General features: G+C 37.7%; 2 protein-coding genes across 6 annotated transcripts in view; one reads left to right on the top strand and one right to left on the bottom strand.

The window, feature by feature from the left end:
* The window catches only part of SCYL2 (SCY1 like pseudokinase 2), a 57,703-nt gene extending 49,285 nt beyond the window's left edge, over positions 1-8,418 (bottom strand). The window contains exon 1 of one of the 2 annotated variants that reach the window (XM_082419386.1): positions 8,158-8,418. The gene's annotated coding sequence lies outside the window, so the exon portion shown is untranslated. Of the gene's footprint in view, positions 1-8,052 lie in introns of both variants that reach the window. The other variant, XM_082419387.1, reaches the window with a different exon arrangement.
* Positions 8,419-8,485: 67 nt separating this feature from the next.
* Positions 8,486-22,600, top strand: part of DEPDC4 (DEP domain containing 4) — a 47,989-nt gene continuing 33,874 nt past the window's right edge. For 2 of the 4 annotated variants that reach the window (XM_082419462.1, XM_082419461.1), the window contains exons 1-7: positions 8,486-8,643; positions 10,817-11,228; positions 11,799-11,944; positions 17,970-18,156; positions 20,106-20,332; positions 20,972-21,114; positions 21,206-21,331. In XM_082419462.1, coding sequence (XP_082275588.1) covers positions 8,520-8,643; positions 10,817-11,228; positions 11,799-11,944; positions 17,970-18,156; positions 20,106-20,332; positions 20,972-21,114; positions 21,206-21,331 — 1,365 coding nt within the window. In that variant the 5' untranslated portion in view covers positions 8,486-8,519. Of the gene's footprint in view, positions 8,644-9,206; positions 9,303-10,816; positions 11,229-11,798; positions 11,945-17,969; positions 18,157-20,105; positions 20,333-20,971; positions 21,115-21,205; positions 21,332-22,600 lie in introns of all 4 variants that reach the window. The other 2 variants (XM_082419464.1, XM_082419463.1) reach the window with 2 other exon arrangements.

Here is a 22,600-nt window from a genome sequence, read left to right on the forward strand (position 1 = left end):
ACATCAGCTCCCCAGCCCAGGGCTCTGGCACTGGGAAGAAAAGCCCCCAGAGCATCTGGCTTTGAAGGCGAGCAGGTCTCAACTGCAGGAGCTCCACAGGACTGAGGGAAACAGAGACTTCACTCTTAAAGGATGCACACAGGGACTTCCCTGGTGGCGCAGTGGTTAAGAATCTGCCTGCCAATGCAGGGGACATGGGTTCAATCCCTGGTCCAGGAAGATCCCACATGCCACAGAGCAACTAAGCCTGTGCACCACAACTACTGAGCCTGTGCTCTAGAGCCCATGCACCACAACTACTGAGCCCATGCACTGCAACTACTGAAGCCCGCATGCTCCGGGGCCCACGTGCCGCAACTACTGAGCCTGCGTGCTGCTACTACTGAAGCCCACATGCCTAGAGCCCGTGCTCTGCAACAAGAGAAGCCACCACAGTGAGAAGCCCGTGCACCACAATAAAGAGTAGCTCCCACTCACTGCAACTAGAGAAAAAAAAAAAAATGCCGCTAAAAAAAAAAAAATTAAGGAACTAAAAAAAATTTGACTTGCAAAGAAAGTAAAAACTGTAAAGGACAAATATTGATGCAAATAAACACAATAAACACAGCAAATTTTAAAAAATACCATTTCAAGGACATGAAGTACCTATGGATAAATCTGACAAGACACAAAGACTTGTACAATGAAAATAACAAAAATTTCTGCAAAAAACTGAAGATGACTTAAAAACTTGTACAGGAAATGGAAGACTCAACATTGTTAAGGTGTCAATTTTCCCCATCAATCTATAGACTCAATGCAGTCCAATCAGAATCCCAGAGGCTTCTGTAGAAAGAAACTGACAAGCTGTTAAAATGTCACTCTGAGAACAGGTCCACCAGATTGTTTAAGGGTCCATGGCACAGAAAGAGGTTTAAAGTCCTATCACTCTTCAAACCTTCACCTGCCATGTGTATTCTTTCCAAAAACTGATTTGCCTAAGAACAAGTCTGTGTCCTGAAAATTTTCCTTAACCAACGCTTTTTTCACAGTTTTCTCCCACTTGACCAAAGTAAAATATTTTTCTCAGCCATCCCAGTCTTGTTATAGGGTATTTCCCTGGGTATAAAAATCTTTGGCAGGCATGCCAAAAGGAAAAATGCAATTTGAGAATACATTAATCCTGAAAGTCTCTTAAGAGTAAAGCAAAAAGAAGTTTGGTAAGAAATTCTGAAGAGGGTTGTGCTTTATTTCTTAACAGCAAAACCCCATGCCTTATCTGTAAGAGAATTACAATTAAGAAACAAGATAGTCATCACAGGGGTGTATAGGAACAAGTTTATTTATTTCAATTAATAAGCAAAAACTCCAAGATTTTGATAAAAGTAAAACATAATCATAATATACCACAATCTAGAAATCAGATACTTTGTAATTATCTAAACCCTTGACAAAAAAATTCAGATGCCATCAACTTAAAACACAAAAAGAAGTACAACGTCTCACAAAATTATTTAGAGAATACACAAGCAAAAATATTTGGAAGGCCACTGGGCTAAGGTAGCACTAGTTTGTGTCCTATTTTCTCAGTTAATTAAATTATATTCATATAATTTACTTTCTATTAAAGATTTGAACTATCTGTAAATAGAAATAAAAATTCACTTTCCTTTTTTAATTTAATGCTGCATTTCTGTAAGCAGTTAGAAAATGTTGCTACTGGCATTATGAAAACATTCATTGCCATGCCAAGTTGTTCTCTATGAACATCTGCTGCTGATTTTGAGGGGGAGGTGGAAGAGACATAAAAATGCTATTTAAAATCTACATATACTTTCCTCTAACTCTGCCTGAGTAGCTACATATTACATGCCATGCACTTGCCATACACTGGAAATATAGATGTAAATGGAAACATGTCTGATCTTTAGGGACTCAGTCCAGTAGCAGACTCAGACCTGCAAAGATTTATAGCAATTAACTGGAGGTATGAATGTACCATGCTTTGGGAACATGAAGATGGGCTCAAAAATGAAGTGTTTTTTGTAAATCAATTATACTCCAATAAAAAAAAAAGTGTTTTTCAGGTAGGAGAAAAGGGAAGGAGCTTCCAGAAAGAAGGATTACTACGTGCCAAGACATGGAGGGAAGACTATACATGATGTGATTTGAAAACTAGAAATAGTTCAGTATGAAAACAAAGGATATTTTCAGAGTTAATAGTCAAATTTGAGATGCCGATCCATCACCCAGAGTCAACACTGGTGTACACAAGGTAGAAATAGACATGGAAATTAATCTGGTGAATTATTTAATATTTATTGAGCACCCACTATGTACCTGATACCACATAAGAAACTGGGGAAGAAAGAAGTAAAGGAAAAATAAGCCATAAAGAGCTTACCATCAAAGGTAAGAGACAGAGAATTAAACCAACCACAGCATTATTATCCTACAGTAATAAAATGCTACAGAATATACATACACAGATGCTATAAGAACAAAAAGAAGAGGAACAGACAGAAGAAAGTTTCCCCAAAACAGCAAAACCATAGATGTCTTTAAAGGGGAGGAGGAGTGAACTAGATAGATAGAGAATGGGACAAGTGTAGGAGTAAAAATTAGCAGTTCGGATAAAAACTGGAGGAAAAGAGAGAAGTATGGCAAAGGAGACTTAGAAAAGCCAGGTTACCAAGGGCATTAAGTAGTAAGAAACCAAGCTATGATAAGCCACAGATAGGTTTCAGGCATGAGTAAAATGATCAATCACTCCATCATGCAGAGTGAAAGATATACTAGGGGTGGAAGTAGGGAATATGACAAGACTGAAGAGTGTCAATTTGTACTTCAGGAATTTTATACATACATAATTCAGAATGTATATAGGCCAAAAAACAAAAACAAAACAAACAAAAAAAACAAAACAAAGGCAAGGACACTTGGAAATAGGGATAGGGAAGATAGGAAAGAGACAATAGGTGGAGAGGGTGTTTTAAAGGTGTTAGTTACATGGATATTTATTTTATAATAACATATTAAACTTCATTATGCATTTTAATGTATCATATATCAAATTTTAAACAAACTTTAAAAGAGGGAGAGGTTGCTGAATTAAGGAAATAGCAGTAAGGAAGGAGAGGAAAGGAAAAATTAAGAAAAGTTAGAACTAAGAGAACTTGGTGACCAACTAGATAATTAGATAATGGAAAGAGACAAAACTAGGAATCCCAATCAAGTCTCTCATTTCAGAGCCTAGGCAGAGGATGAAGCCATTTAACAAGGCAAGGCTATAGGAGACAACTGCTTGTTTTGTGGGAGGAAAAACTCAATTTTGGACATGTTAAAGTTGAGTTGCCTGAATGACATTAATATGCATATATAGCTAGGAGGCTTTTAGATATGCAGGCCAAAAACTTAGAAAAAAATGTCTCAGCTGAAAATAAAAATGTGGGCACCATGAGCTTAAAGCAGTATAGTAGTTAAGACTATGGGCTTGAAAAAGGTTACCCAAGGAGACCAAAAAAGAATAAGTATATCACGAGAGTAACAGAAGGCTACTTTGACGAACGGAGAAAAAAAAAAAAAAATAGAATAAGTATATCATGAGAGTAACAGAAGGCTAAGGACAAAATGAAATGAATGAGTTTATGAAATAAGATCTGAGCTTAAATGAGATTTTGAATTATTGGCAATAGCTTTTTGACATGTAAGAAACCTAGAGACCAAATATATTTTCTTAAAATGATAGCTTTTCAAATTTCACTTGATTAATGAATAAAGAAGTCCTATTTCTCTAAGACAAAATTATAAGTGATAGAAATATTTATTCATATAAGTGATTGTCCCTTGTACACCATTTAGTAGAATTCACTTGAAATTCAATATTCCCCTTGTAAATCCCAGCCAAAATAAGATTTGGGGCAGCTTCAGTATGATCCCAAGATTACATCTCCCTACCATCTGATTCAGCCATCACTTGGCTTTTACTAAAACCAGTAGATGAATCTGTTCATACTAGATTTTACGTGCACCTGGCAGAAGGTGAGTTGGGTATTCGGCACCTGATGGCAGGTGGCTGAAAGGAACTGGCAATTCTTTCAGTTCTGCCTAATTAGCTTGCATTTTTTGTTGGAAACACCATAATGCAAATAAAAAGGTTACTGTAATTACATCTGATAATGAAATTATGTTTAGTAACTGTTAGTTACAGAGACTAGACTTTCAACAAGTACAAAATAATACACATTGACTACAAAAAACAACACAAAAAACTACAAATGAATTCAAAATAGTTTTAGTCCTTAAAGAGGTACAAGGGTCTGAGAATTTTAAAATACCACTTATATAGTCATTTGTACAAATACTCATAAAATTGTATAATTTGAAATAAGAATTACATTAACATGACAAATAATTTTGACAAAATGCTTCATAAAACTTGGTAAAAGTTTTGTACCTATACTCCTATATGCAGTGCTTACCTGTTTAGATATAAAGATGATCCTGAGATGTACTTTTGAAATACGTGTTTTTTTTTTCTTGTAGGGGGGCTTACAGATTACTAAAAGTTTTTAAAAGATACAGTTTTTAAAACATGGTTAAAAACATTCTTTGGCCTATACAGAAACCATGTTTAATTTTACTCAGGAAACAAAGATTGTACCAGCTCAATACAATCATTCTCTTTACAACTACAGAAGGTATCTAATTATTATAAGTTGAGCTAGAACAGATTACTTCAGGGGACACACCTGATTTAAGAAACAAACATAAAAAACTAAGAAGACTTAGCAATGTACAGTGAAGCACACATCCATTCAACAAACTACTGGGTACAGAAGAGGTGGAAAACACCATGCTAAGGTGCAGTAGGAGAAACAAGAAGTAAAACATTGTTTCTATCATTAAGTTTGTATACAATAAGATTTTAAAAGCAGAATGAAAGGTTATAAGGCAACATATACTTAAATATCAAACTACTAATTTGAACAATAAGTAAAATTTGAGGAGAGATTACATCCAACTCTTTAGAAGGCACTTCCAGCCCATGAACTTAGTATAGCTTTTACTACAGGAAGTCAACCAGATACTTGGAAATTATTGAAATTAAAAAAAAGTAGCAGGCTTCCCTGGTGGCGCAGTGGTTGAGAATCTGCCTGCCAATGCAGGGGACAAGGGTTCGAACCCTGGTCTGGGAAGATCCCACATGCCGCGGAGCAACTAGGCCCGTGAGCCACAACTACTGAGCCTGCGCGTCTGGAGCCTGTGCTCCGCAATAAGAGAGGCCGCGATAGTGAGAGGCCCGCACACCGCGATGAAGAGTGGCCCTGGCTTGCCACAACTAGAGAAAGCCCTCGCACAGAAACGAAGACCCAACACAGCCAAAAATAAATAAATAAATAAATTAAAAAAAAAAAAAAAAGTAGCAACACCACTGGGGTGGCAGTGTCTCACTATTCAGCTCCTCTAGCCAGAGAAAGAGGAAAAGGAATAACTGGGTAGGAAATTAGACGAAATGATCACTAAGGTCACTTACCTAGGACTACAGTTCTTCCTTGATTTAAGAGCATATAAAATCTGAAACACAGCGTAGTACAATGTATGAAAACTGAAACTCATAAAGCACTGAAGTGTTGTCTAAAACAATGGTTTTCAAACTCCAAAGCAATGATTTTCAAACTCTGGTGAACATCTAAAAACATCTAATAACATCTAAATGACTGGGTAACTTGTTAAAACATATAGATGTCTATGTACTATCTCAAACCTTCGGAATCAGAATCCATAAATGTGCAGTCAAGGCATTTATATTTTGAGCAGTTCCCCAGGTGATTCTGATGCACAGTGAATTATATAATTAAGCACACAATCTTCAGTGGCAACAAAATCTGGGTTCAAATGCCAGATACAAGCACTATGACCACCAACTAGCCTCCCTAACACTAATTCCAATCTTTCTAAAGAGGGAATTGCCAACCATTCCTCAAGTGACTGTTGTGAGGATTAAAGATGATACACAGAAAATGCTTAGTACAATTCCTGGCACATTTAGTAAGCAATCAATGAATTTTCATTTAAAAAACATTTATTAAGCACTTACACAGTATCAGGAGATTAGGGAAATCTCATTAATTTATTAAGTATTAATAAGCATGGCAACTCTGCAATGGTGTCATGAGAACATATAATTAGGGGAATCTATCGTAATCAGGAAAGTCTTCCCTGACGTGAGCTGAATGATGAGCAGGCATTAACTGAATGAAAAGGAAAGGAAGAGAATTTCCAGGCAAAGGATGCATCATAATCAAAAGCCATATACCTGAAGCAGAACAGAAAGAACAGAGTGACTAGGAGGAGAAAAGAATGCCAGAAGGCGCTGTGGAGATGAGGTTGCAAAGGTAATTAAGAGGGATCTAAACAGCCTGTTAAAGATTTTAGTTGCGCTTAAAAACAGTGAAGAGTTTTAAACATGGAGATTATGTGATTAGATCTACATTTTGAAAAAGTCACTCAGTCTGGTGTGGAAAACTACAGAGGGAGCTACAGTAAATGCAGGTAGACCCTAATTAGGAGACCATAAATACTTCAAATGAGAAATGATGGTGGCTGGAACTAGAGTACTAGTATGAAGACCAGGAGTATACAGACTCAAGAGATATTCAAAGAGGCAAAATCAAGAGACTTCAAGAGAGACTGATATGAGGCCTGAGAGACAGGAAGCTGTCAAATCTCTACTGCTATAGAAAGGGATGGATGATGAAGCTAGTCACTTGAGTCAAACACAGTAAGAGGACCTCTTTTTCTTGGGGGATAAGTCATGAATTTCAAACATGTGAGTATGAGTAGTTATTCCCAAGTATGGGGTTGATTTTTACAGAAATATTCCAGTGTATGTAAGTACAATGTGCTTCTATTTATTTTATTGGGTGTTTATGGATCTTAGAGACAGGTTTCTGCATGTGTGTTAAGTGGATCTGAACAGAATGAAGATCCTTCCTTTAGGTTCCATTCCTTTAGAGTCCCCCGAAAGTGTCTTTTATGGCTACAGTTTAATAGTGTCTCAAGAATTCTATTTATACACTCAGCTGATAAATTATTTTAAAACTTTTTAAAAATTAATATTTAAACCAAAAAATAAGAAGCCAAACGAAAAAAGGCCTGCAAAGTCCAAAAGGAAGCTTCAATCACCTGACTTTTCAAGCTGTTACCAGAACATGACCGGTTTTACAGTGACAGGTTGGTTTGGAGCATTAACCTTAAACTATATTAATTTTCCAGAATGGAGAGGCTTGCGAATGCGACTTAGAAAACTTCTTACTCATAGAATCCAATTTGTAAAGAAAAGTCATAGAGATGATTCCTGACTTTGATCTACAAAAATACTAGTTTGCAACTTACAATTGTAAGTCACTACTGACATAGTGCTTTTAAGTCGCTTGAGTCTGGAGTCTCAGGAAGACTGTTATGGCAGTTGACGTGACAATATTGGTCCCCTTCATAACTGATCATAGGTTATGTATTCAGTCGGATCCCAAGTTTTTGCAAGCCTCATGGGTCTCAACCTTCTTCCATCCTTTCTCTCCCGCTTAGAAAAACAGGAGTGCAGGAGCCTCGGAGCGTGTATTTAACAAAACACCTGCCCCACCCACCTCACAAACAATAACCTTCCATTCCAGAACTAAAGCTACTGTTAGAAAAGGACGCCGGGCAGTAGGGCCCTAGATGGTAACCCAGGTTATCAGAGGCGGACCTCAGAACTGAGGGGACCTGTTCTCACCCAGTGCCGGAGTAGTGTCCAATTTCCCAAAAGGGAACCAAGATCTCCACCACGGAAACCCGAGCTCCCGAGCCGGAGCCGGGGGCCCTGCCTCCAGCAGATGGCTCCAGCCCGGGGTCTCCAGTCGCTTCCAGGCCTCTTCGGGAGACTCGGGCCTCCCAGATCCGCTCCCCGGAGCTCGCCGCCCCCCGAGCCCGGCTTCGCGCGGGCGCCCACAGCCCCGCCGGCCCCGCCTGCAGCCGGCAGGCCCGTCACCAAGCAACAGTCGCCAGCCCCGGGGACCTTGGGAGGCCTACCCCGGGCGCGGGTCCTTCCCCATTCCTTCTCGCTGCCTGGGGAACCCAAGCGAGAGCGCGGCCGGTGAAGGAGGTCGTTCCGTGCCCGTGGGGGGGGTCACTCACCTCTTCCCCTTCTCCCCCGGGAGGGGCGGTGCTGGGGCTCTTTTCCCCCGCCCCCCCAAACGCCTCCTGGCTGCTCCTGCTCAGCCCCGGCGCCTGGCCACTGCCGCCGGCTTACTCCATAGCCTCTCACACTCGCGCGGCCTCAAAGGCTGGAACCGGAGGAGGGAAGGGGGAGGGGAGGGGAGGGACTGGGGAGGAAGAGTAAGGGAGGGGGAAGAAGACCGAAAGACCAGCCAGCCCGGGCATGACGTCACCTCCGGCTTGTTAGGAAGGGGCGGGGCCGGGAGTCTTTGGCCTCCGCCTCCCGAGAACAGGGAGGGGGCGGGGTTACGGGCCGGGGGAGGAGCCCGGTGGACGAGCTTATGGCGGTTCTTTTGACTCCGCGGTTCCGTAGCCTTGGCAGCCAGAGCCAGCTTCCCGGCCCAGGGCGGAGCGTGTCGAGTTTCGTGAGCCCTAGAGATGTTTTCTGCCGGAAAAGGAGGACAGGTACCCCTTTAGATCCTAACCAAATGTGCACCGAAGCGGGGGACGGCTGAGGGGAGCGGGCGTTTTGGACTTTGCGCCTCAGGCCTCTGGGGCCCGCCCCTTTCCTGGACCCACCCCTTTCCCGGCCCACCTGCTCTCTCAGTCCCGCTGAACGGGCACTGGGCCTTTTCAGGAGCTACTCTCCTTGGGGAGTCCTGGAAAGCGGTGCTTCTCAAACTTTAATATACACACAGATCATTTGGGAACTTTGTTAAAATGCAGTTTGGATTCAAGAGTAGGGTCTGATATTCTGCGTTTCTAATAAGTTCCCAGATGATGCCACTGCTGCTGGTCAGCGGGCTACACTTAGAACAACAAGGGGTTAAAAGTACTAGATGGCAAGTCCTTGAGCACGAGGACTATTTCTTTAACCTAGCCTACTTGTTTAATGACGCTTAGAGAGGCAGATGGAAAATACCCTTGTCTCCTCCGCTCATAGACTCCTAGCTTTATCCACCCCACCCTACCCTAACCCAGTCTCTACTCCCTCCTCAACCCCTCCCCTTTTCCACTCCTCACCCTCCACGCCCTACTCCTGTCTATGCACTGTCCACAGTGTCTCGGGCCAATAGTTCAAGGACAGACAGACGGACAGCTTCTGTTACAGAAGGCATTTGAAGGTGATGGGCTTTTATTTCTGTCCTAAACATCAGACCATTATGTAAAGTTGGACATCCTGTTTCCAGTTATTCATAGTCAGAGGAAGAAAGAGCTTAAATTCTCAGATTCTAACAACAACAACGAAAATCTAGAAACAACATTCTAGATGTTTCAACGTATTCCCTTATCTTATTAAAAAAATTTTAATAAAAATTTACTGGGGTAGAGGGGAATGAGCAGTGATTGCTAACTGTATGGGTTTCTTTTTTTTTATTATTGTTTATTGAAGTATAGTTGCTTTCCAATGTTGCGTTAGTTTCTACTGTACAGCAAAATGAATCAGCTATACATGTACATATATCCCCTCTTTTTTGGATTTCCTTCCCATTTAGGTCACCACAGTGCAATAAGTAGAGTTTCCTGTGCTATACAGTATACTCTCATTAGTTATCTATTTTATACATAGTATCAAGAGTGTATATGTGTGTATGGGTTTCTTTTTGAAGTGATCAAATGGTCTGGAGTTAGATAATAGAGATAGCTGCACAGCTTTGTGAATGTACCCAAAAACCATTGAATTGTATGCTTTAAAAGGGTGAATTTTGTGGAATGTGAATTATATCTCAATTTTAAAATTTTACTGTCTCCAATTAACTGAAAAAATTATATATGTACGTTATAAAAACTGGAAATATTTATATAAAAAGTGAGTATCCTTTCATTACACCTATTTCCTAAACGTTACTTTGAGGTTTATCCTTCCAGACTTTTCTATTTACATATATTTGTATGTAGGTCGGGAATTCATTTTTACATAACTAGGATGATAGTATATAAATTGTTCTGCCCAACCTCATTGGTTTTTTTGTTTTTACTACTTAATGAAATCCTTCCATGCTATAAATGTCATTCTTCCTAATGGCTGCTTAATATCCTATAATAAGGCTATTCCATAATTTACTTAACTATTCCCCAGGCACTGGACATTTTCATTGTTTTCAGATTTTCATTATTCCTCACAAACTTTTATTTTTCAAGCAGAACAGCTGGCAGATAAATTGATTAGTTTTTTCAGCTCTTTGCCATAGATTTCTTTCATGCAATGCTTGTCATTGTTCAAAAAGGCAAAAAGAAGAAAGGAAAAGCAGAGTCTGGTGAAGCCACATCTCTGTAATAATCAAGACTCCAATGTGTGTGTACATTCCTTTTAAATGTAGCCTGAAATAATATTCTTCAAGACTAAGTCTAGCTAGTTATTAAGCATGTAACATTAGGATGTATAAATTCACATACTGGTATATTTCATATCAGTAAAGCAAGTTCCTAGGTTTACTCTGATTTTATTGGCAGACGAACATGTGCAAACTTAGTAAACATATTATAGTATACACAAGATGGGAAGAGAAGAAACTTAAGAAAGGCATTGTTAGCAGATATGCCATAAAAAAGCATAAGGTTGCCAAAACAAAAAAACTTACATATTTTTGTGTAATCTAAATTTGTTAGAAACATATGTTTAATTTTTTTTTTTCAGGATGCTCTGGTCCTTTTCAAGCTACTCAGCTATGGGATGGTATTATTCACTCACTTCAGACTCAAGTGGAAATAAAAAGAAGGAGGCATCATTTACGAACATACAAAGACTGTTTTACTGGTTCTGATGCTGTTGATGTAGTACTAAGTCATCTTATGCAAAATATGTGCCTGAGTAGTAATGATATCTCTCGTCTTAAAGGAGTTCGTCTTTGTCAAGTTCTAATGAACCATAAAGTATTTGAACCAGTAGGAATGAAGCTATTCAAAAACGAAAAGGAATTGGAATTTGAGGATTCAAACAATAGTCTCTACAGGTTTCTAGGGAATAAATCATCTTATGTTTTTTGCAAAAGAAAAAAGGATTCTGAGACTGGGTTAAACGATGAAATAAAAGCAAAGGAATCTTTAAGGTTAGTGTTAACCAAGATACTGTAATATATTGTTTTTAGTTGCTGGCAGAACAGTCTTCATTGAGCAAACCTTGAATATTATGCTTTCTGTTTTTTTCAGAAGTCAGTAAAAGAAATAGCCATGTAAAAATTAATCTTTTCTGAATTTGCTCTAAAACTGTTATGGAGGACATGATCACATAAATATTTCAGAATTTGTACCAGGAAAAACTTTATCTCCTCTGATGAATTATATGCTTCCTAATTTTTGAAACATGACTTAGCCAAAGTAGATAAAGCCAAAGTTATGGAAACGAAACTAGAGCAAAAATTTTCTACTCTGTTACAGCAGCCATGATAACCTTAGAATTAACATATATTTTTTTCTGTTTATTTACAATCCTAACATCCTCTTCTGGTGATATTCTGTTATTTAATATATTTATTACTTGTATCTTTTATTGTAAGCTGCCTGACATCTTTTTTGGAAATAGGAAATGTATAAATAAGTTTTAATAAGTAAATTAAAATGCATATTTGAAATTTTGGTCCTGTATGTAATGGAAAAATTCACATATTATTTCTTAACAGACCAGAAGGCAAAGTGATTTCAAATCCTCTAGCACAAGAGATTGGTGAGGAAAGAATTGAGGAACTTATTGATACAATGAGTGGGACTCTGGCTTTACCTCCAAACATCACAGTTGACAAACCTGTTCTTCCACTTTCAAAAGAAGGTAATTTCAGTTTTCATTATTTTTTTCTGAACTTTGTAAGAAGAGCTGACTTTTTTAAATAGACCTTACTTTTTGGAACAGTTTTAGGTTCACAGAAAAATTGAATAGAAAGTACAGAGAGTTCCCATGTGCCCCCTGCCCCCCACACATACCCAGCCTCCCCCACTGTCAACCTCCTGCACTGGAGTGGTTATTTGTTATAATCCATGGACCTACATTGATATATCATTATCACCCAAAGCCCACGATTTACATTAGTATTCACTCTTGGTGGTGTATATTATGTGGGTTTTGACAAATGTATGATGACTGTATCCACCATTATAGTATCATACAGAATAGTTTCACTGCCCTGAAAATGCTCTGTACTTCACCTGTTCCTCCTTCCCTCCCCATTACCCCCCTGGCAACCACTGATCTTTTTACTGTCTCCAAGAACTGACTTTTCAGATACAATAGAAGTAGTGTGTTTGGCGTACTGACTCTCTACTCCTCTCCCCGAAAGAGTTTCCTTCTACATAGTGATTGCATCAGACAAGACAGGTGAGGCAATGTAGATCCAATAATATTTAGTGTATTTTTTTTACAATGACCATGATCAGATTAACTGGAGGTGCTACAGTCCTTACTACCAGAAAAAAAACATGCAAACTCATTACCAGTCCTTATTATTTATAATGCAAGACCATCTTCTTATTAGCATATCCTTTGCCCATTGTATAAGCTCCTCCCAAACATCTCCCTACTCTTTGCCTTTCAGAACAAACTAGCTAGGCTACCTATTGCTCTAATTCTCTTTACCATTAACTTCATCTACTTGTGGTTTTGTCCTTATAAGGCAACTTAACAGTTGAAAGAAGAGCCCCATACCCAGGGCAATTAGGAGGGATGCATACACAATTCATTAATGGTTACACGCTTTACTGCATGTGGTCAAACCATGATGGAAGTAAGACAAGCATGATTTGCACACTGGAGGAGCAAAGGTTATCAACAATAACTAGGATAAGTGTGATAAGGGAAATGCATGGTGCCCAAAGAAAGGGTGCAGAGTGAGAAAAGAAGAGGGATTAGAAGAAGGCTCCGAGAAAGATTAATATTTAGAGGACAGGCTGAAGAAGAGGAGCCAACAAAAGTTCAGTTTTTACCTATTACAAATGAAAAAGAAAAACTTGTCTCATCATTTTCCTGTGAGGATATAGGGTACTTCTAGAAATTTCTAACTAAAGATGGATATAATTTATCAGTAAAGATGCTCATAAAAGTAATTTTCATTTATTGGGCCTTTCTCTGGGCCAGGCAATTTGTTATGCATTTTATATTTATTGTCTGTAATTTTACAATAGCCCTGTAAAGTGAGGGGTAAAACTTCCGTTTTATAGTTTGGGAAACTGAGACTCAGAAGGATAAATAAATAAATAAGACATGGTAGGGAAGGAAAGCTGGCACTCTTATGTACTTTTTTAAGCATTTTAATTTTTATCTTTGTTATACATGCACATAATGTAAAACATTCAAATAGTCCTACAGGTATTGTTACTAAAAAATAATAATTCCCTACCCTTCTCCTCTCACCCATTTCCCCCTCTCCAGAGACAACCATTTATAATTCATATATATTGTAATTCATGTGTGTTGTAAATGTATCTCACGTCTCTAAATGTCATGCTTATACTGCTACTTCATGCTTTTTCAGTTTTAGGGACATCTAGTACTTTTCTACAAAGGAAAACAGGGTTTTAGGCCTCTTCCCTTTCTTTCATCTATCTCCCAAACTCTTTAAATGATACATATACTTTTATATACTCTTATGAGTAACATATTTAACAAAAAGATGTTAGGTGAAAACAGGAATTTCTTTAGTTTTAAGACTATTGTGTTTAGCCAGAGATTTTAAACAGTAAGTCACACAACAATAACTATTAAGTTTTGCTTTTTAAAAAAGAAGTTTTTTGTTTTTTGTTTTTTTTGGCCACACTGTGCGTCTTGCAGTATCTTAGTTCCCCCACCAGGGATTGAACCTAGGCCACAGCAGTGAAAGCACCGAGTCCTAACCACTGGACCGCCAAGGAATTCCCTAAAAAAGGAGATATTATGTTAAAACAAAAATCAGCCAAGTCTTGGAACCACTGCTTTACTTTAGACTTAATTTAGTTTATATTGTTTATTTTATAGACAAGGAAACTGAGACTCAGAGAAGTTAGATAATTTGCCAAGTTTCCACAGTTAACTAATGGCATCAAGATTCAGACCTAGATTTCCATACTTTTACCCAGTGTTTTATCATTATTGTTGCAACAAGGTATTGTAAATTATAAAATGGGTACAACTGAAGTTATGTTTAGTTGGTATGTTTGCTCTTAGTTGGTATGTTTGCTCTTTGTCGCAACTGAATGTGTCAGCCTTCAGAACAGAGAAACACAAAAAACTATTTTAGTTGTTCTCTCTAATAAAACATAGTTTTGAGAGACGTAGTCTTTAATAAATTACTAATAGGAAATCTCTTTATGTTCAAAAGTCTTGAATCTGCTAGGGTAGGCTTTTTGTTTGTTTGGTTTTTGTTTTGTAAAAAGGCTTGCAAAAGAGAATTAACTTTAAAATTGGCTGGTTGTTCTTGTACTTAATGAGTTAAACAAAGTTAACTTTTTTGGAATTTACGTTTTCATACCAAAACTTTTTGGAGAAAGTGCATTTGGAAGTGTCTCTAAACTCTAACAAATCAGGCATGAAAGGAGTTTTTGTTGTTGTTATTATCCACTGCAATCTGATTCTTCTGTGATCCTCAAGCACAAAAGCCACCCCCTCAGATATAAAACTATCTGGTTTTATAAGATTAAATAATTAGCTGGCCAACAAGAAAATTTAAGCCACTTTCTATTTGGAAAAATATGGCTGGTTAAAGGTATGCAGTTGGCAACACACCTATATACATTTTAACCAAGAAATAAAAGTATGGAGTTTCTCTTTATTTTTGAGAAAGGTCATTTCTTAATTCCCAAAGAACTGAGAAACCGACTTCACTTGAATTGAGTTGAAAAATCTGCCAGCAGTGATAAAGCAATGCATTCCCAGGACTGCAGGCTTTTTGCAAATTTGTATTTGTGTGACTAGTAGAGTTAAGGTGAACCACCTTTGCTGAGATTTATTTTTTACAGGTGTTTCTTACTGATAATATAATGACTAATATTTTTGAAATATATGTGTGTTGTTTTAGAGATGTGAGGGGTTCTAAAGGTGCAGAACCTCTCCCTCACCTCACCTCTGTGGGGTAGGTCTCAGGGGAATGCCAATATCAGCTGGAGCAATTCCACTATTAACCTGTTTTACCTGACTTCCAGAAGAATATATTTGTTCAAAGGTTTCCTCAGCTGAAACAAAGTTTGATTCCTACTGAACACACTGTACTTCTCCCACCAAAACATTTACACACTGAATGAAATTGCCTGTTTACGTGTCTTTATTTCCTACTGGAGTGTGCAGTACTTAGACAGAGACAGTCCTTGCCTTGTTCACTGTTGTATCCCTGTTGAATGGCCCAGTGCTTAGCTGTTGGAAGGTTACATTTAGTGGATGAATGGCTCACAGACAGCCTCCTCCTTTTATAAATATTTTCTTTTTATTTATGCGTCTATACACATACACTCATATGTACATATATGTGCATATGTGCATGTGCATGCACGTGTGTGTGTGTGTGTGTGTAGGCTATGCTAAACGCTGGGTGGATTGTATGCTCTTCAAATGTAGAGTCTATCCCCTTGGATCCCCTTCACTCAGCACAGTGATCATTGAGTATGAAGTGCTCCATTAAGATGACGGTGGTGGCTATATGTGTGGCCACAGTATCCTTCTTGAGTCTAATTTCCTCACAGAGAGCTAGCTATTCTATTTATCAGCTCTGCACTTGGCTAGTATGCTCTAGACATGCACATTTCTCTGCTCCCTCACTTTGAGGTCTTTGCTCAAATATCATCTTTCCAATGATAATTCCCACACATCTTATTTAAAATTGCAACACTAACCCCCTAATGTAGTCTAATCTCCTTTTTTGCTTAATTTCTCTCCATAAAACTTACTATTAGCTGACACACCACATATTTCACTTTTTGTTTGTTTGTTTATTTATTGCCTGCCTCCCTCTCCCCACTAGAATATAAGCTCCATTAAGGCCAGGATTTTGCCTGTTTTGGTTACCACTATATCCCTGGAACCTAGAACAGTGCCTAATACAAAACAGGTCTCAATAAATATTTGAGTAAATGAATGTTCTGTCTTGATGCTATTGCTAAGAATAGTCTTGTTTCCACTTTTGGATGTATTCATAATATATCTATTCATACTTCTTGGTCACTTGATAAAATTTGCCTTCATCCATTTCATATGTGGCTATCCTTACCTCCTTACATAGGGTGTGGCTGCTGAAGGGCCACTATTTTTATATATGTATCTTTTTCTAGCACCTCATTCAGTGCTGTGCCCAAAGGTTGGTATCGACAAATGTGGACTGATTGATTAGAGGATACTTATGATCTCAAGTCTTTACTAAAAGATTGTTAATTTGATTTATTTGGGGCCAATAACTCAGAAGTAGTAAACTCAGATGCCTTTAGGAGCCAGGCAGATTGGAGAGCGGGTGAGTACTTCATTTTCAAACGTGCAGGAAAAATTGTTGTTTTGCTTGAAATGTAGGGCCCTCTTGGCTATTTTTCCTTTTCCCACTTAAGGAAGAGATATAACTATAGGGAAATTAATTTCTACTGTAACAAAACCAACAGGACAATACCATGAAAATGGTAGCTGACACTCAACTTCACTGTTTGGGATACAGTAGGAAGTGGTGGGGTTTGTGGTGAGCTGGAAATGACATGCCAATGCAAATAGGGTAGCCACTAATTCATATCAGCTAACTTTGGTCAGGCATTAATTCAAGCCCAGTGTCATGAGATTTTAAGATTGTTTTTTCTTATTTATTTATTTGTTTGTTTATTTTTGGCTGCGTTGCATCTTTGTTGCTGCTTGTGGGCTTTCTCTAGTTGCGGCGAACAGGGGTCTGCTCTTCGTTGTGGTGCGCAGGCTTCTCATTGCGGTGGCCTCTCTTGTTGCGGAGAACGGGCTCTAGGTGCGCAGGCTTCAGTAGTTGTGGCACACGGGCTCAGTAGTTGTGGTTCACAGGCTCTAGAGCACAGGCTTCAGTAGTTGTGACGCACGGGCTTAGTTGCTATGCGGCATGTGGGATCTTCTCGGACCAGGGCTCAAACCCGTGTCTCCTGCATTGGCAGGTGGATTCTTAACCACTGCGCCACCAGGGAAGCCCTCTTAAGATATTTTTAAAGAGAAGCTTGAAACCCAGAATTTTATATGAAATCTCCCATTTTTATACAAGTTAATTCTATTCAAAATACTTTATAATCAAACAAATCATGACTATGGTCCAAATTTAATACGTAGGCTACTGGCAGTAAAGCTCCACAAGAGATTTACTGTAGCTGTTGCTTTTGTAATTTTGTTTCATTTAAAGGAAAAACAAAATATTAATGATGATCTGATAATTAGGATAATGAAAAACTTAACTCTTAACATGAATGACCAGAAACCCAAGTTAAAATTAACCTAATACTGTATTTTTATTTAAAAGCAATTTAACTACAATTATCTCTGCTTTGAATAAAATTATAAATAATTAGTAATCTCATTCTCTCCAATCATCAAAATAATTTATAAGCAGGACCAGTAGTTTTTTTATATATCTGGAATTAACCTATTGATCACCTTAAAAGCTAGATAATATCACTTTATAATTAGCCAAAAATAAAATCAATATGGCTCATAACCCTGATGTCTATTTAAAGGTCAATCTTGAAAAGAAAAATTGTAATTTAGCAAATTTAAATTATCCTAACAAATTAATCCATTATATTATGTAGCTTTTCTGTTGTATTACTAGAAATGGAAGAATTCTATGATACTGGTTGAATATGTATATGTTATTTATTAGTATGATAGTTATATTATTTTTCTTTCTAAGCTGTGGAAGATGTTTGGAAACAACAAACATTGCTACGTATTCTTCAACTGATTCACATTCCATTCTTAGAAAATATTTTGGAGCCTCCAGTTAAAACACAAAATCTCCAATTAAGTAAAGAGGAAGATCTTGTTATCTCAAACACTTGCCTCGACAGAGAGGTTATTCCAAGCTTATGTCTACTTGAGTGAGTGACCATTTTTATTGTCAATTTATAACTAAAATGTTCTTTCATATATTTTGCCCTTGGTATTTTAAGGTGTGAGAACATATTCATATGTATGAGCAGACACCATCATTGATTTAAAAATTAATCACTGTGAATTCTCATTTGATCTAAAATAGAAAGTCACTGGTTATGACCTGTGAGAAGATTATTGGAAATCTGAGTGGTTTCATTCATATGAGTTCAGGCATGATTTGTCCATCATTCTTTCCCTGCACCAGCCCTGAGTGTTTTTTCAAAGTTCTATTATTTCCGTTTTATAACCGTAAAGTAACAACCATCATGGTTTCTACCAGTTTATTTATTCCTGCTTTAAGAGAATCCTCAGTCTAGTAGGGGAGACATTCATGAAACAAAACATTACAGTCCAATGAAATAAGCCCTATCATAAATCAGTTGCTAGGAACCATAAGTATAAGATCTTGGGTACTGTTGAGATTCCAGCAAAGAGAACTGATATGATGCTTTCTCCCACATGGGCCAAACAAGAAAAGAACATCAGACTCCAAACCTGAGAACCAGAAAGCTTCAGATCCTACAAAGAGCTTGATGAGCAGAGACCTGTGAACTAACTTAGATAGTCAACCATTGTCCTGTTTGCACATGACACGTTTGCTTCTAATTCAACAGGCCGAGAAAGACCCAGCAAATGAGTTTTCCCCAGCCCCTGAGTCAGGGAGAATATAGGGACACCAGCAAAGAAACAGGATTTCTTTAGGTGCCTCTGCAGGAAACAGACAGCAGCCAGTCAGCCTTTATGAGCTTCCAAGTGGAAAGTGTAGGTTATCTGCAAGAGAAATGCAATCCAACTGTCATTAATTTTTTCATCTGCAACACTAGGAGCTAGACGATAATAAGTCACACATGTTAGGCAATATATTCCATTCAACAGGGCTTGGTGGGGGTGGGGAGAAAAAAGGAAATGGAAGGGGAAAGAGAAGAGGAGGGAAGAAGGAAAGATACTTGAGGATCACCGAGAATTCATAGAATATATCACTCAGGAACCCCCTCCTAGGAAAATATTTGAGGAAAGATTTTAATCTGACTACAAAGAAATAACCAGAACCCCAAGGTGGAGACAGATGAAGAGGAAAGGAAATATTGGTAGGCAATGAACTTTGGTCTGTGCGCTCTCACTATTTTCTCTTCTCCCTAATTTTGTACCCACATATGTGCATGCATACAAACACACATGTGCACACAACATATTCGAAGTTGATATGGTAAGACTGTGAGAATGTACAAAATATAAGTGTGCTAAATAAGATATCAAAAAAGAAGGACATAGTATTAAGGGAAATTATGATAAATACTAACCTATCTCAGCAAAACCTGGGGGTGGGGAAGGTGGAGGAGAAGGGGGAATTAAAGGCCTTCCAAAATCATCACTGAAGGGAGGGAGGAGTGAAAGGATCCTAAGTTGCTTATGTTATTGAGGTCGGGAGATAAAAAAGGGGAAAACAGTGTGTGGTGGGATAAACAGTGCATCTTAATGGGGGAAATATTTGGTATCTTATTTTCAAATAGTGATAGAACCATATGCACCTAATGATCAGAGTGGGAAAGGGGAGAGGAAGCACCAGTGGAATGGAACAGTACAGATGAACTCCTCTGAACAAAATTTAACAAAGATAGAAACAAATAATGATAAGGTGGCCCACAAATATTTTAATTCCTTGAAAGTAAAGGTACAGAAAGGTGTGCTGGTATGTGGTGAGGAGAAAAGCTATTCCCTCTCATTTACTCCTTCAGTCATCCAGCAAAAATTATTAAAAAGATTCTCAAAACTAGTTTCTTCTTTAGATTTGGTTAATTATAAACTAGATTTTATTGTTTTATGAAACAATGTTTTAGGCAGTTAAATGGAAACGTTAACCATTGATTTATTTTATTTTGTTTTTTACCTCCAGGATTGATAACTGGCTTAATGCAGCAATTGAATGCTTGGAATATTTCCCTGACCAGTTAATAGTTACTGTCAGCCAGCAGTTAGTACAAAACATAAATGAAGAGACAAGATTGAATACACAGAAGAAGTTACTCTTTGATGTCATAGTGAAATATTATAATCAAGAGAGAGATTGCTTATTAACTGATGAGTATTTTGATATTCATTCAGGAATTATAGAACTTTTAGGTAAGAGATGTTTAAACTTCAGTTTTTTTGCATAATCTTTTTTTTTTTTTTTTTGTGCATAATCTTTTTTAATAATACAAGTTGCAGAAAATTTTATGCATTATATGAGTATTGCATTTTAATATTTTTCTTCTATGATGTCAAAGTACTTCATGGAGTCTTTTTTCAATTCACTTGGCCTGCCATGTAAATTGTACTATCAAATGTAATACTGTAGTATAGCAATTAGATCTAAGGTAATTCTATCACAGGGACATTCTAAGAAACATTTTGATATAGTACTAGAGGATTAGAGAATTGAGGTATCTGTAAATATTGTATTAATTTGGTGACCTTTTAGCAAAATAAAAATTGAGTGACACATCATGTCTCTTTTTTAGCTCTGTAGGTGGCCATATAATTTCATGTTAAAAACAAATTACTGTTTGACAATGCTGGAAATAATTATGCAGGTGTTTGGCATATTATATAGATAATTTCCTGTGTGTTTGAAATATTTCCTAATAAAAACTTTCAAGTGTAAAAAAGAATCTGCAAACCAAATACAGTATCATAGCATTTTAATTGACTGCTACGTACTATAATCTCGGTTTTTTTTTTTTGTCCCTTGCTTTGTCTTCTTTGTAACCCATGTAACAGAAAATGAGAAAAGAACAGAAGCACTTGAAGCAACACAACTATATCTAAGATTGTTGTTGCCCAACGTTAGAGAAGAATTACGACGGCTACTCACTTTTATGGTGATTGCATCAGAACCCAATGCCTACAAATTACAAAAACAGGTGAAAAAAATTGCAATAACACTTTTACAATCTTCTGCTATTTTTTTTGAATAAAAATGATTCAAGTTAATGTTACTCTTTCTGTTTACAGTTTGATAACAAAACGGTGGTCCTGAAAACTCTTGCCAAAGCAGTTTTGCAATCCAAATCATTATTAAGAGTACGGGCAGAACAACTAGTCTTGTTTCTACTGGAGTTCCACTCTGAGCTCTTCAAGGTATCTGGCATTTTGCCTGGGCACATTTATTACTAAGCTACTTGTGTCAGACAAAAAGCAAATAATTCACTTAATAAATAATTTACTGAGTACCTATAATGTACAAAGTTTGAAGGAATGCTCTTTCCCCACACCCACTAAAGAGAAGAAAGCAGAGTTAAAACAGTGTTGATATTTGCAAGTATATTGATTAATTTCTTCAACCTATTTCTCTGTGCCAGACACTGTTTTAGGTGCTTGGAATACACTAGCAAACAAAACACAAGAATGCAGGCCCTTGAGGAGCTTATATCCAAGTGAGAAACCCAGACAGTAAAAAAAAAATACACACAATAAATCATCATCATATAGTTTGCTAGAAGGCAATAAATGCAATAGAAAAAAAAGAGCAGTTTAAGGGGATTTTGGGGTGCCACAGTGGAGGTTAGTAGGAGCTTACACTATTAAACAGCGTGGCCAAGGTTGGGCTCACTGAGAAAATGAGATTTGAGCAGAGACTGGAAGGGGGAGGAGTCAACCAAATGGCCATGAGGGTGGGGGCAAGTGGTTTGGGGCAGAGAAAATGGTTCCTAGAGCAGAGGCCTTGAAGGTGATGCATGCCTGGGTGCTGAGGAACAGCAAGGAAGTGGTGAGCAGGTGGGAGAGTGTTGTGAGATGAGGTGAGAGATATGGGGGCCCATGAAGGCCACTGGAGAGACTTTGCTTCTCTTTGGAATAAAATGGGGAATCATGAAGGGTTTTGATCACAACAGCGGCCTCATTTGACTGATATTTATGAAAATAACTCTGGCTTTTGTGTTGAGAACAGATTATAGAGGGGCAAAGGTAGAAGCAGGAGAACCTTTTAGGAGGCTGTTGTAATAACCTGGGCAAGAGATATGGTGACTTGAAACAGAGGAGTAGCAAATAAGTTACTAAGATATTGTCAGATTGTTGATATATTTTGAAAGGTCTTAGAAAAAGATTATTTCTTAGCCTCACTAGTATATTTTAATACCAGACAGTGTTACTTTTAGTGGCATTATTTCTCCAAAGCCTCTATAAAGAATTGTTCCCTTCTTAATTTTTTTGTGTAAAAAATTTATCTCATGTCATTAGAAACATATTGGTTTGAATTTTGTAGCAGTTCTGTCAATATTAACTGAAGTTACTTTTCCATTATTTTAGAGAAGTTGGTACTAAGTGTATAGAGTAGAAGCAGTCCCCCATTTATGAATTTTGAATGAAATATATTCTAAAAGCTCATTTAAAAGTCAGCTGTTAAGACCC

The sequence above is a fragment of the Balaenoptera physalus genome, assembly GCF_965194825.1.
Source record: "Balaenoptera physalus genome assembly, chromosome: 13".
NCBI classification, from domain to species: domain Eukaryota; kingdom Metazoa; phylum Chordata; class Mammalia; order Artiodactyla; family Balaenopteridae; genus Balaenoptera; species Balaenoptera physalus.